Source organism: Nanorana parkeri, unplaced genomic scaffold (genome assembly GCF_000935625.1).
Source record: "Nanorana parkeri isolate BGI_ZX_2015 unplaced genomic scaffold, ASM93562v1 scaffold659, whole genome shotgun sequence".
Lineage (NCBI taxonomy): Eukaryota > Metazoa > Chordata > Amphibia > Anura > Dicroglossidae > Nanorana > Nanorana parkeri.
In genome coordinates this window covers 551,326-564,181 of record NW_017306927.1, presented here as the reverse complement: position 1 = coordinate 564,181, position 12,856 = coordinate 551,326, and the positions used below count along the sequence as shown (strand labels likewise).

Genomic DNA, 12,856 nt, shown 5'->3' with positions numbered 1-12,856 from the left:
AAGCTGCCACTAAGAGGTGCCCTAGGATACTTTTTGCATTTTCCAGGCTATCCTTTCTGTTTTGTACAAAAAGCCTGTAGCTCAATAGCTTTAACTTATCATTATGCAAAGAAATAACTGACTCAAAAGTGTGTCTTATTCCCAACCCCCTGCTTGTTTCAGATGGGACAAACCATTAAAGTTCTGTTTTAAGCTGTCAGTTAATGCATAATCAACTGTTTGCTAAACCAACGTAGAAAGTTGTAGAATTCTGTAGTTTAGATGCAAGTAAAACATAGCGCAGTTGTTTAACGGTTTTACAACTAGGAAAACCACTATTCTACAATGGTAATGGGCCAGATACATCATTACATTTTTCTTGACACACAAAGGATCAGTAAAAGTTTTTGCAAGCGAGAGAGAGAGTGAGAGAGAAAACCAAACCCCAACATACTTGTGAAGAATCCTGGTTAAATAATATGGAATTCAGATCTCCACAATTGTAATGCTTGATGAGGTCCTCTGTTGTGTACGGAGCCTGGAGGCTGCCTGCTCTACGGCTCTCCTGTTGCAAGAGGGTCTGGTTTAAGGCGAATATAACCTGTAAAATTAAATAAAACTATGGGGTAAAAGTAACAAACTAGTCAGTTTTAAATATATATATAACATTTAAAAATATTTCGATAAAAGTTAATGTAGTATATTTAATAAAGTGATACTATGCACAACATGTTTTTCTATGCTGACATATGTATGCATAAACTGCTGCATAATCAAATGTCTTCAATTTCTAGAAGCCTGTACAGGGTTTAAAAAGGGACAATAGCCTTGTGTTCCTGACATGCATTGAAAGCACTTTGATTCCTTTTGAAAGGCTCAACACACATATGAATTCACTGAATAGTCAGCTTTTCTTTCCTCTGTAACATGGAAATACATATGGTCTCCAGTGTCTTTGTGTGCTGAAACTTCAGTGCCTATTCACAGGTACTGCAAAGCCAAAAGGGTGTCACAGCTGGGAATGAATGTGACAGTAAAGCTAACAATTTGACCCCGAGAATTTGACACAGGAAGTGGTTTTGCATTTATGTTTTAATGTCGGAGATGCAGGTGCCACTCCACCTATCCCCACAAACCACTAAAATAAAGGGGGGGGGCGGGGGGGTTATTTAACCTTTGTTCTACTTCTTGCTTATGACAGATCACAATATTACTGTCAAATGTCAGGCAACACTGAATCCTTTGACCCCAGCAGGGGATCAGTACATTACAACAGCACAATTATGCAACAGCACTTTTAATTAAACTGACATGATCGTGTCTATAGCTGGTCTGTGTTATATGATCACAAGAAATAAGCAATTTGTTTTAATAATCTGTGCTTGCCTAGATAACTGGTTTATGGGCTCCTGGGTAAAAACTGCTTTAAATAAGATGCTTTATTAAATTAAAGAAAAACTTGCATACCTCAAAAATGTCTTGGCCTAAATAAAGTTGGACTTACATGAGGCAATCTGTTTAAAAATGAGTGATCAGACTATCAGACAAGCATCTTTCAAGCACTGTGCACATATATTTAGTGCATGTCTGCAGATCTGGGTTATCCCTAATCACTTCTGAGTTAGCAACAAACAACTAATTCTAACCTGATTGTAGAGTCGAAGGGAGACGCTCATGGTATGTGTATACAATCTTTAACGCTCCAGACACGCAGATTTTACTGCAAGGTAGCACAGAAAATGCTTGTACTGTGCAATAAACATTGCCTATGGCTTTATACTTTACAACCTACTTTTAGTGATTTTTTTTTCTCTAACATTATGCACTTGGCTGACTTATTCAATCGAAATGAAATGTTGAAGTAAAATTAGAAGCCTGACACTAGAGACTAAACAATGTGGACTAGTTTTCTCATGTGAAGTTTTCAGAAAGCTTCGAGATTGACTTTCCAAATCATAATCTAATAAATGGATTGACTTGACATGCTGAGTTGAGAATAGAGAAACAGAGAGGATAGGGCAATTGACTGAACAGATGTGAGTGTTTTTGTTGTGAAGGTCTAGAAACTGGCGGGGTGGTGATTGGCTAATTTAAGTTGCATAATGCTATAATCCTTTCATATGCAGATCACTTCTTTGATCCCATGTGGATAAAAGGGCAAGGCGGGGGTCTTTTGTCTTAAAAAAAAAAAGAATTCAATGTCTGATGGACCCTTGTTCTTCTCCCACCCCCTTGAGATAATGTTCCCTATGCACTATTACTGCATAGGGAACATGACAGCTGCAGAAATACAACCAGAGACTATTCAAGCCTGTTTCCTTTACCAGACAGTTCACACATTTCCTTCTGAAAGGTCAACCATTTTCAGCAAAACTGTAAATAAGCACTGGCACTTTGAAATTGGATCAGTAGCAGGACTCATAGGCAATCTTTCTAGCCCAACTGCATTAGTTTTGTAAACACTCTACAGCAAAGCAAAAGAAAGATAACACACATTGGGCCTGACAATCACATTTCACAATTTCCACTTTTACTTTTGCACAACACTACATACTAGTTAATGCAGGATTCATTAAGAAACAGTCATGTAAAATTTGACTGCAATGATGATGCTAATTATAGGCAGGTGCATGTAACGAGTGTGAGTTTACTATTTATGTGAAGCAAGTTCAATATTTTAAATTAATAATAAACACTAGTATCTGATGTTCTTCCCAGTACGGTATGGTTCTTCCTTCTGCCATAGATAGCAGCCAGACACACAGGCATACATGCTGGTATTCATATGGCTGAAGGGTGAGCATACATCCCTCATGCAATGCCAATATCAGTTTGTATGTCCTTTAGCTTCAGGGATGCTTTGAAGGGTGTCCCCAAAAACCCTGCATCAATTTTAATCACAGATACCTAAGACTCACGGCCCTTCCACATAACTGATGCCCAGGTAAAAGTGCAGTAACTGGACAGGGGTTTATGTGTAACTTACTTGCCCCCAAATGGGGCAGATGAGGTGCTAACCCCAGTCCAGTAAACTGGTAAAGGGGACCTGCAGACCCCATAGCCATTCAAACAAAAAACAGAACACAGACTCCCCCCCCACCCCACCTTTGTTTACTAATTATTACAAAGGTTTAAAAATAATTCTGCTGTGGATTGCTTCATTTGGATATATCCCATGGGCAGCTTAAAGTATATTTAAGCCCTAACAATGAACTTCACTTATTTGCTCCCTAGTGCAAAAAAAATAAGGTTGCCGCATTGTTAGTTGACACTGCAGCCCTTTTGAAACAACTCTTACTTTTAGCTTATTATTTGCTTTATACGCTGGTAGTCAGGGAACAGCTACTACAGTATATTACTGCATATTCTGGGCCCCTGCTAAAACCACTATTCTGAGTGACTTCCCTCTGCTGTTAAAACACAGATAGTCGCTTGCTGAGTATAGTGGTCATTTACCATTCGGAGGACACCTCATATCTTTTTCAATGAATACTACTTGGTGATGTAAGGCTTGGATGCAGCTGCTCGGCCATGGAAACCCATTCCATGAAGCTCTCTACGCACTGTTGTTGTGCCAATCTGAAGGCCACACGAAGTTTGGAGGTGTGTAGCTATTGACTCTGCAGACAGTTGGCGACTTCTGCACACTGTGCACTTTAGCATGCGCTGAGCTCGCTCTGTCATTTTACGTGACCTACCACTTCATGGCCTACCACTTTGCAATAATACCACTAACAAGTGACCACGGATATAGATAGATATATCTATATCGATATATCTATATAGATATATCTATAAATCTATATCGATATATCTTACTAAAACTGGAGTTCTTTAACTTTATATGTGGAATTACTGAATACTGCATTATCTAAAATATGTGTGATAATCCAGATGCATCACAGTTTACTAGGGTCAAGGCCATAAATCCACACACATAAAAAACTCCCACCTTAATGTGTTATTTAATACGATGTTATTGCTTTAATTAGTTTGCCTCTTGAAACAAAAACAGTGCCAATTTTCAGTGTTTATTTGGCTGACATTTACTTTCTAATGTCATCTGTTTGCCAAGTAATTAATAGTCTCAGAACTGTAGATTGTCCAAGGAAATTCTGCGGCAACACAAAAGAATCATTCTTTATATGCCATGCCAAAATTCAGGCACTGTACAAAATCGGCTAGCAATGTAATATGTATGAAAATGTAACCCACGCCATTTTTATGTGGCTGCAATATTTGTTTTGCACATTTCTAGAAATACCAAACTTCTTTTAGAGTAGCTGATAGAGTAGCGCCAAAATAATAATTTGTGCAAAAAGGCTGCAAAGACTGTCCCAGAATGCAAAACTTACCATACTGCAGATCTCGATGCCAGTTCATCTACTGTCTCTCTCTCTCTTTCTTCTGCAATCAAGTTAGGAAGAATGTGATAACACCACCTCTCTGAGCTGAAGCCTCCTGCAGATGAAAGAGACACAGTTGATGAACTGCCTTCTGTATCTGCAAATTGGCAAAAATTGGAAACACAATCTTTAACATAATTTTATTTTCTATGAACCAATGTAGGAGGGTCAATCAAAGGTAATACCTCCAGTTCTGTAATTTGAGGTCCATTAGTGACTGCGGATGTTCATGTACCATGTTATAGAGGTGTGCTTATCCCACTAATGTATGCTTTTCTTTTTCAGATTGAGTTATTAGAGCCATGGATCTGCGGCTAAAACAATGAGCTGTAATTTAATTTCTGGAGAATAAGGGTTGCGCACCTGAGGAAATCCATAATCGCCTAAAGAATGTTTATGGGGATGCTGTAGTGGAATTTCGTTTTTTCTTTCTTGAAACTTCTTCAACCAATCCCCCACATTGCTAATGTCCACTACAGCTCCAGAAATTCAATTACAGCTCTTTGTTTTAGCCGCAGGTCCTTGGTTCTAATCACTCAATCTGAGAAAGAAAAGCGTACAATAGTGGGGTAAGAACACCTCTATATCATGGTACATGAACATTCACAGTCACTCTAATATAATAATGTTCGTGTATTCTGACAAATATTCTGATAAATACACAGAATGTTGTTTACATATTCAATTGCCAGACTCTTTTGCAATTATCAGTCTCATCCGCACTGTTTTTCTTTAATTTGTTGCACCTTATTTTTCTTAAAACACAACCAGCATGATGCATCATTAGCCACTTATTACTAGGTGAAATCTTGGCAAAAGAGTCACAAATCTTCCGATCAAGTGTACTTCATTTAGAAAACAGCAAAACACTTACAAAAATTGACTTAGATAAATATACATTGGGCAAATAGCTGCTAATTACTCCGCAACATCCAAGCTAAGTATTAATTACAAAGACATCACAAGTTGTTTGCAAGTCTCTATTACAAATCTGCCAAATTTAGGTTTTTGCCCGGAGATGTGCTTTAAAGAGACTGTAGCTTTTCTGTGTTCGTAATTAAAGCACAATATTACTAGCAACATGCTGGAGAGTCAAACTGCTGTCGAAAATTACTGGCAACATGCTGGAGAGTCGTACTGCTGTTGAAAATTGCTGGCAATACGCTGGAGAGTCAAACTGCTGTCGAAAAATGCTGGCAACATGCTGGAGAGTCGAACTGCTGTCAAAAATTGCTGGTGACACGCTGGAGAGTCGAACTGCTGTCGAATATTGCTGGCAACACGCTGGAGAGTCAGACTGCTGTCAAAAATTGCTGGTGACACGCTGGAGAGTTGAACTGCTGCTCTCACACAGCGCTGAGGGGTCCGAGCCTTCAGCACTAGATATTTCCATACTTCACTATGTAGTTGCTCACACTCCCACAACCCAGAGTCCTTCCTGCAAACAGGTGAGGTGAGAATCTTGTCGACAGCGGCAGACAGTGAAAGAAGACATGGACTGGCTAAAATCACCTGTCCTTGTTTTGAAAGGACAGTTGTGACTCCTCAACTCTTAAAATTACAGAGTTAAACAAAATTAGGGTAAATGTAAACAATTATGGGCAGTTCTAAGGAGTAGCATGGCAAATCAGTGGCAGGGTTAATATGATTTTGGGACGTATGGGTCAGTCAATAACTAGTTCATGTATGTTATTGATTCATCTGTTATTAATTGAGCCTTGCGTAATATGCAATAGGTGGGCTGCACTCCTTTGAGACTGGATGATCACATAGTGGAATGTTTTAGCAACGCTGTAAATCCTGACTGTAGTAACCCACCAAATGTCTCCAAGTATTTTTCTTTTTGTACTGTGGAGCTGGTGTAAAATCCATTCCTCTAAAAAGGGTATTTATTTGGCATTGTGGTTTTATACACAAATGTATTTTGTGGGTAAGGTTTTGGAATTCTACTTTGAAACATGCCAAACAGCTAAAATTTTTATTCAAATATCAGTTTACAAATTGAGTTTCCTCTTGGTTCCCTTTTACATGGGCTTTGCAATTAGGTCCGCCTGTCAGTTTTTTTTTGGGTCCAGTAATTTCATTTTTTTTCCTCCATCGCAAGAGCCACTTGCTATATGTGCACAGTAATTGATGGCTACTCCTAAAGTGAGCGGGCATCTTTACTCCTAAAGTGTATTTGCACTTTTGCAATAAAATTTGAGGAAACGCCTCTATGTTTTTTATATGTATCTATTCTCACAGCAAACCTAAAAAATATTTTTTTTTTAAATGCTACCTTTTAAAAGTTCGTTGCAGCAGGCAACATGGCTGATTCCAGGTTTTTCTTAGCACCTTCACAGTGATATGTCCTTGTAGAAAGACCTGAGGATTGAGTTTCTCTCATTAACATACAATACAGAAGCCCCTCACAACAACAAAAGTGGATACAAGTAGAAATGTTAACCCTTAAGAAACCAACGAAACCCTAACCCAAGTAACAGCAATTGAAACTGCAAGCATTTTTTATTTATTTTTGTAGCTTATGCTATATGAATGGAGACATGTAACAAATATAAAATAGTTGTTATCCCAATTTGGCTGCAAAAGTGGAAATACACTTTGAGCTGGCCATACACTGGAAGATTTTTGTATGAACAATTATATAAAAAATTTTGTCAGAACATTCAAGTTATGTCATCATAGACTTGTAGAATGTCGTTCGAAATTGAATTGAATTTTGGAATGAATGAAGTTTCGCAAGTGAAATCCACATTCACTGTAAGAATTTGTTCGTTTGAGTAAAAATGTACACCCTCCTCCTTAAATGTTTTCCCCATTAACTATAAGACAATCGAAGGAACGCTCTGAACTCTGAACTAATTCAAATGAAATTCTACAGGTATATGGCCAACTGTGCAATTTATTATGAGTGCTTTTGGTAGCGTGATTGAGCTACTACGAGTTTTCTATTATTCACTATTGCCAGACTTTTCACAATGCTTATGAGTAGAACTGTAGTCTATTATAACATGGCTCTGCACCCTGATTTGTACATTGCCAGAACCTGGGGACACTTGCCCTGCCTTTTAGGGGGCTCTAAGACTGTTCCAAAAATATGAATTCTGGCAAACATAGGCATTTAGTCGGTGGGGCAGCCAGCTGCACAGTATAAATGTCAAGATGAAAATTCTAACTACTCAGCAGTTAAGCTGTATCCTCTGGGTGAGTTAGAATGCGAAGTTAGAGTGAAAATTAAATGATATACTGTAGCAAAGGCAAACTAACTTTTTCATATTTAAATTAGTCTGCTAGCATGTTTTTTCCCCCCTTATCACAGCAACTGCACTATAAATGATGCCAGCAGCTAACTGCTTGATCGTTGTCTATCTGTGATGCATTGGCTTCGTTTCCCTGTGTTCAGGAGCTAAATCAAGCCTGTGTAAAATGAAGAATTACAGTACTTTAGTACTTTTCCTGCTTGATTAATTGCATATTCATCAGTGTTAACGATCTCTGGCAATTTGGAACTAAAAGCAGATATGAATTCCAAGTACCTCACGCATCTCTCTACCTTCAGCTTGTACAGTCTATTGAAGTTATTTATAAAATGTCAGCATGTTCCTAAGCCACTGTGCCTCAGATGCATGGCTTATTTACACCTCAGGTATCCTTGATAAAAGCACTTACTTCTTCATAAAAAGCAGAATACAGGGCATTCTGGACAGCAAGGTCTGTACCAAATGCTCACACATTGTAAAGATTCTTATCTTGTTGAAAGTCAAATTGAAATATAGAAAAGTGGTTTCATCAAATAACTAATTGAAGTGGAACAGTTATCAAGAAGCAACGTTTATGTAGAAAGCTAAGCTGGCTGGCTAAGAGTAAGATTTTCTGTCAGTACAGAAATATACCTGTTGATCCTGCCAGAAGTACAGTGTCCTTGTAACTTCCTAAGCACTGACCTGTTATCAGTTTTCCCAGTTATCTTCCATGAAATACATAAAGGGGAATTTATCAAAACTGGAGCAGCTGTCCATGGCAACCATTGGCAATCAGCTTCTCTCTTTCATTTTCAAATATTAACTGATGGGAAAACTTCTCCAAATTATGTCTTCTCTAGTTTTTATAAATTCCCCTCTCAACCTCTGCTCCCTATGTAATGGAGATGAGGAGAGGGGGAGGTGTTTGTAGTCCAGATAAGAGCAGCCTAGGGTGACAAAGCTGCTCCTCCATACTGTACAGTGCAGTTCTCACCCTAGGACAGGAAATGTGTTACGGGTAGGATTACCAGCCAAAAGAAACCTAATGCCGCCACTACATTTAGGCTAGGTTCACACCTAACTGCTGGGGTGTGTTATGTGAACATCGTGCGTTAACGTGCAAATGCAGTCGGCAGCGCATTCAAACTTAATGGTTTGGCAATGCACCTCAACGGCCCAGAAATCAGACGTGCACCTTTTTTGGTAGTACACTGCACAACCACACACATTAGTGTGGTGCAACGCACCTGTATTATTAAGGTGCATTGGAGTGCCATTCAATGCCACTGCATCACACCATTGCATGTAGAGTGTGGTGTGCTTTGTGGTAATGCATGCATTCCCGCAATGCAATATTGTGAACGAGGCCTTAAGGACTGGTGAATTGCAATATATAAAATTTTTGGTTTGGGGTTTAGATATGCTTTGGGAGTTTCTTAACTCAACATAATTTCTCCATAACATAAGATACTGTAGAGCAGGGCTCGAAATTTCAAGTCCTGAGCTACTAGCCAGGGGCCTTAAGAGTCACTAGCCACCAGTTGCCCCACCTAACTCTTACCCTGCCCTGGCCTTAAATCTGCCCCTAAACACACACTCTTAAATAATCTTATGATAATTCTTATCTTATGATAGTTGCCGCTTGTAAACGGCAGATAAGGGATTCCTGCTGCAGGAAAACGCAAGTTCCTGACACAGGAATCTCTAATAACACCTGAAATATACTGTAGGTGTGAATGGGGCCTAATATACACATACACTAAAGCTGCCAATACACCTGCCGATTATCGTACGATCATGGGATCACCCGTGATTATCGTACCATAATCGGAAGGTGTATGGGCAGCGTGCGACCGCTTCTACTGTAAGGTCGTGCGACTTTCGTCTTCCAAGCACGCTGGAAAACCTGACGAAAATCATACAATTTTTGGCGGGTTGGTGGCGTGGTTGGAAGACGAATGCCGCACACTGCCCGCTCAGCACTGCAATAATCGGAAGACGCGGGGAGGGCTTGTGATCTCACCCCCAGATAACCAGGGATCGATCCTCCTCACATACATTCTTTCTTTCGGCCAGAGCTCAGAACTGTCAGAGCTCTGGCCGAGGGAAGCCAGAGCTGACAGGAGCTGCTCTGCTCAGAGCTGACAGGAGTTCTGCATCCGACACAGACCGTGGAGCTGCTCCCGCAAGTCAGGTACGCGGTCAGCTGGCTGCGGGCCACATAGTACCGGCTCGCGGGCCGAAGTTGGCCTGTGGACTGGTACTTGGAGACCCAAATTTCCACTCGCCCTGGAAATTTTGAGCCCTGCTGTAGAGGATATACAGCAGTGTAAAAATAGCCAACAGGACAGTATTAATCAGGGATAATAGACTAGTATTAATCAGGGAAATAGACCAGTGTATGCCTAACTTTTATTCTTCTTTTATACCTATTTATGGATAGTGTGAATGATATAATGTGAGGTGATTTAGGTGCACACTGTTCTTACACTTAGTTTATTTTTTGCCTTTCCAACTATGCCACGACATGCAACAAATAAAAAGCAGCTACAAAAACAGAAGGTTAGTAACAAATGAATGCTGCGCTTTGAGCACCCGAAACTACAAAAAAGCCCCTATCACCATAAAGTAAAAAACAAAACTATAAACAGGACAGCTGCTAAATGTAACCTAAGTGACTTTACATCAACCACAAAATAACAGTAAAGATAAAAAAAACAATAGGAACAAAAAAAGACAGCAAAACTAGCAATCAGAATTTTATGAGCAGTTTCCTAAATGAGCCTAATTTCTCCAGATGCAGTTTGCCAGCATTCCGTACAGTAACTATACACTGACACTATGGTATATTTGCTTGCACATTAATAGAAGTCAGCAGAGCACCTCCTTCACTAAACTAAACTTGCAAAATGAACAACCTATTTGCCATTAGTAAATCAACCCCTATGGTTGCTCTGTGCCCACCCTTTTTTAGTGAGAGGACTGCTAGTGAGAGGAAGCTAATAGCCCCTTTATTGGCCCCTCTATGCCCGCTGACCATAGTTCAAAGGCAGGTTCATGCAGTGTACTGAGGTTTTAAAGAAATTCTCCTGGGTGAATCTGCTCGTAAATTCTATGGGACAGCAAATTTCCAACCTGCAGCATTTGCCTTGGACCCACCTGTTTCTATGTCATGTATTGCAACTCATCTTTACTTCTGGACATAGAGCATGTGTGTATGTATGTATGTATGTATGTTTTAAATGAAAGTAACTACTGCACATGATCCTACACTAGGTGACTTGTTAGAGTGAACTGGCATGTAGGATTTTAACACATTCTTTAAATAAACAAAGAGCAATGACAGCTTTTTATAAGACCATTTTGTCCTTCACCATTGTTCCCGTCTTATATCTCTGTGCCTCAACACACTTAAAAGATTTCTGAAGGCTTGCGGATAATGAAATTCATTTAACTGTCACAGATGTCTACAACACTTTTTTTTCTTCTTTCTGCTAGGAAAAGTACATTATTCTGTGATTGCTGGGCATTTGTATTGCCAAAGGCGTCAATACAGTACACCGGCGCATGAGCAAAACAGATGTAAATGTCATTTTTGACAAGTGCGATATGTGCCTGTATATCAAAATAAAATAAAAGAAAGGTATATAAAAGGGCCTGTATTCGAAGTAGAAGCTGAAGTGAAAATGAATTTCAAATTAGCTTTATAAAACAGATTTGACTCCTGCTGCTTCTACTGTATCTATCGCTAAAATAAAAAAGCAGACCAGTACCATACAGAGAGAAATAATAGTGATTTATGTAGAATGTCTTTCATTTTTATAGTCAGGGCATTTTTTTTATATTTTTGTCAGGTAAATATAGCATATTATATTTAGCATTTTTCTTTTCCGCTAGCGAGTAGAACTTCTTTTCACATTTTTCAGGCTCATTTCTTATGCTATTCTTAGATGACAATCCCTATTGTTTGCAGAAATTAATATCTCAAGCTGAAATTTAAATCAGCACTGAAGCATCCTTTATCTGAAAACCACATTTTGATGTTTCAATTAGACAAAACAGACATGCAAAGCCAGCTGATTCTGCTATGCTGGCTTTTTAGCTAACCCGTAGTGCTTTGGGAAGGTTCTGGATTAAAGTACAAATAAAGTTTCCTGTATGACAGTCTAAAAAAATTCCAAATCCAGTTACTATGTGATGCTCAAGCATCATAAAGTAAACAAAAAAACCTTCTTTACCTTCCCTGACTGAGACAAATCCTCCTTTACTGGTGTCTCACATGCTCCCTTTTCCCAGACAGAACACAGTGGGAGGGTTTCAGTAACAGAGGCAGTGGTGTCTACCCAGAATGCAGTGGACAGGACTAGGTGTGGCAGATGCTCATTGACAAGCTACAGGTTTGTGAATCAGTGGTGCAAATGCTGATACATTTTTCATCCCACTGTAGTGCAAGCAGGGACAGCTTACATGAGAGTGGTAACTCTGAATTCAGCATGTTCCATAGAAAACACAAAAGATTTACAATGCAGAGCAAATATGCTTTAATTGGGAAGCTATGTGGAACTGAATCCCCAAATCACTTGTGATAGCACACTTGCACATTATGGTAGACTTGGCTCATAGTCTGCTCTCCTCCTGAGTGGCAAGGTCTCTGCTTTCCTTTGTCATTCTGTCAATGCCGTTGCCATCTTTTCCTGGTCTTCTTCGGGGTCTGGTTCTTCTTTCTTAATCCATGGCCATTGGCCACTGATAATGTAATGTAATGTAACTCCCATGCATGCCAGTAGGAATTACATTCTCTAAGCACCTGGCTCTTCTTGGGCAGAAGAGACATAAAAAGTCTCTTTTGCCATAAAAATTCAACCTGCTATCATTTTTACATCAACTTCAGTACCACTTTTAAAGGTAACTTGAGCTAACAAAATACAAAAAAAATATAACCATTCCTTAAAAGAGAACTATGGGGTAACCTTTTTATACCATAGTTCTCTTAAGGGTCACAGGAGGACATATACTAACCTCCTCCCGTGACCCGAAGCTCAGTATATAGCGGGCTATTGCATGCTATATACTGAGAGCACTGCAGCCGGGACAAAACTGTTGAGATCCAACCAGCTGGCTGATTGACATTGGGCTCTGCCTATCTAGAGGCAGAGCCAGCTGTGTCCACCCTCTCCCCCATCATTTCTCCAGTCAGTGCTGGAGGTTTAGAGAGGGGAGGGGGGGGGG

At 39.6% G+C, this 12,856-nt stretch overlaps 1 protein-coding gene across 1 annotated transcript in view; it reads right to left on the bottom strand.

Moving 5' to 3' along the window:
• The window catches only part of TRABD2A (TraB domain containing 2A), a 71,205-nt gene that overhangs the window by 10,729 nt on the left and 47,620 nt on the right, over positions 1–12,856 (bottom strand). The window contains exon 3 of the mRNA XM_018563368.1: positions 434–580. Coding sequence (XP_018418870.1) covers positions 434–580 — 147 coding nt within the window. The remainder of the gene's footprint in view (positions 1–433; positions 581–12,856) is intronic.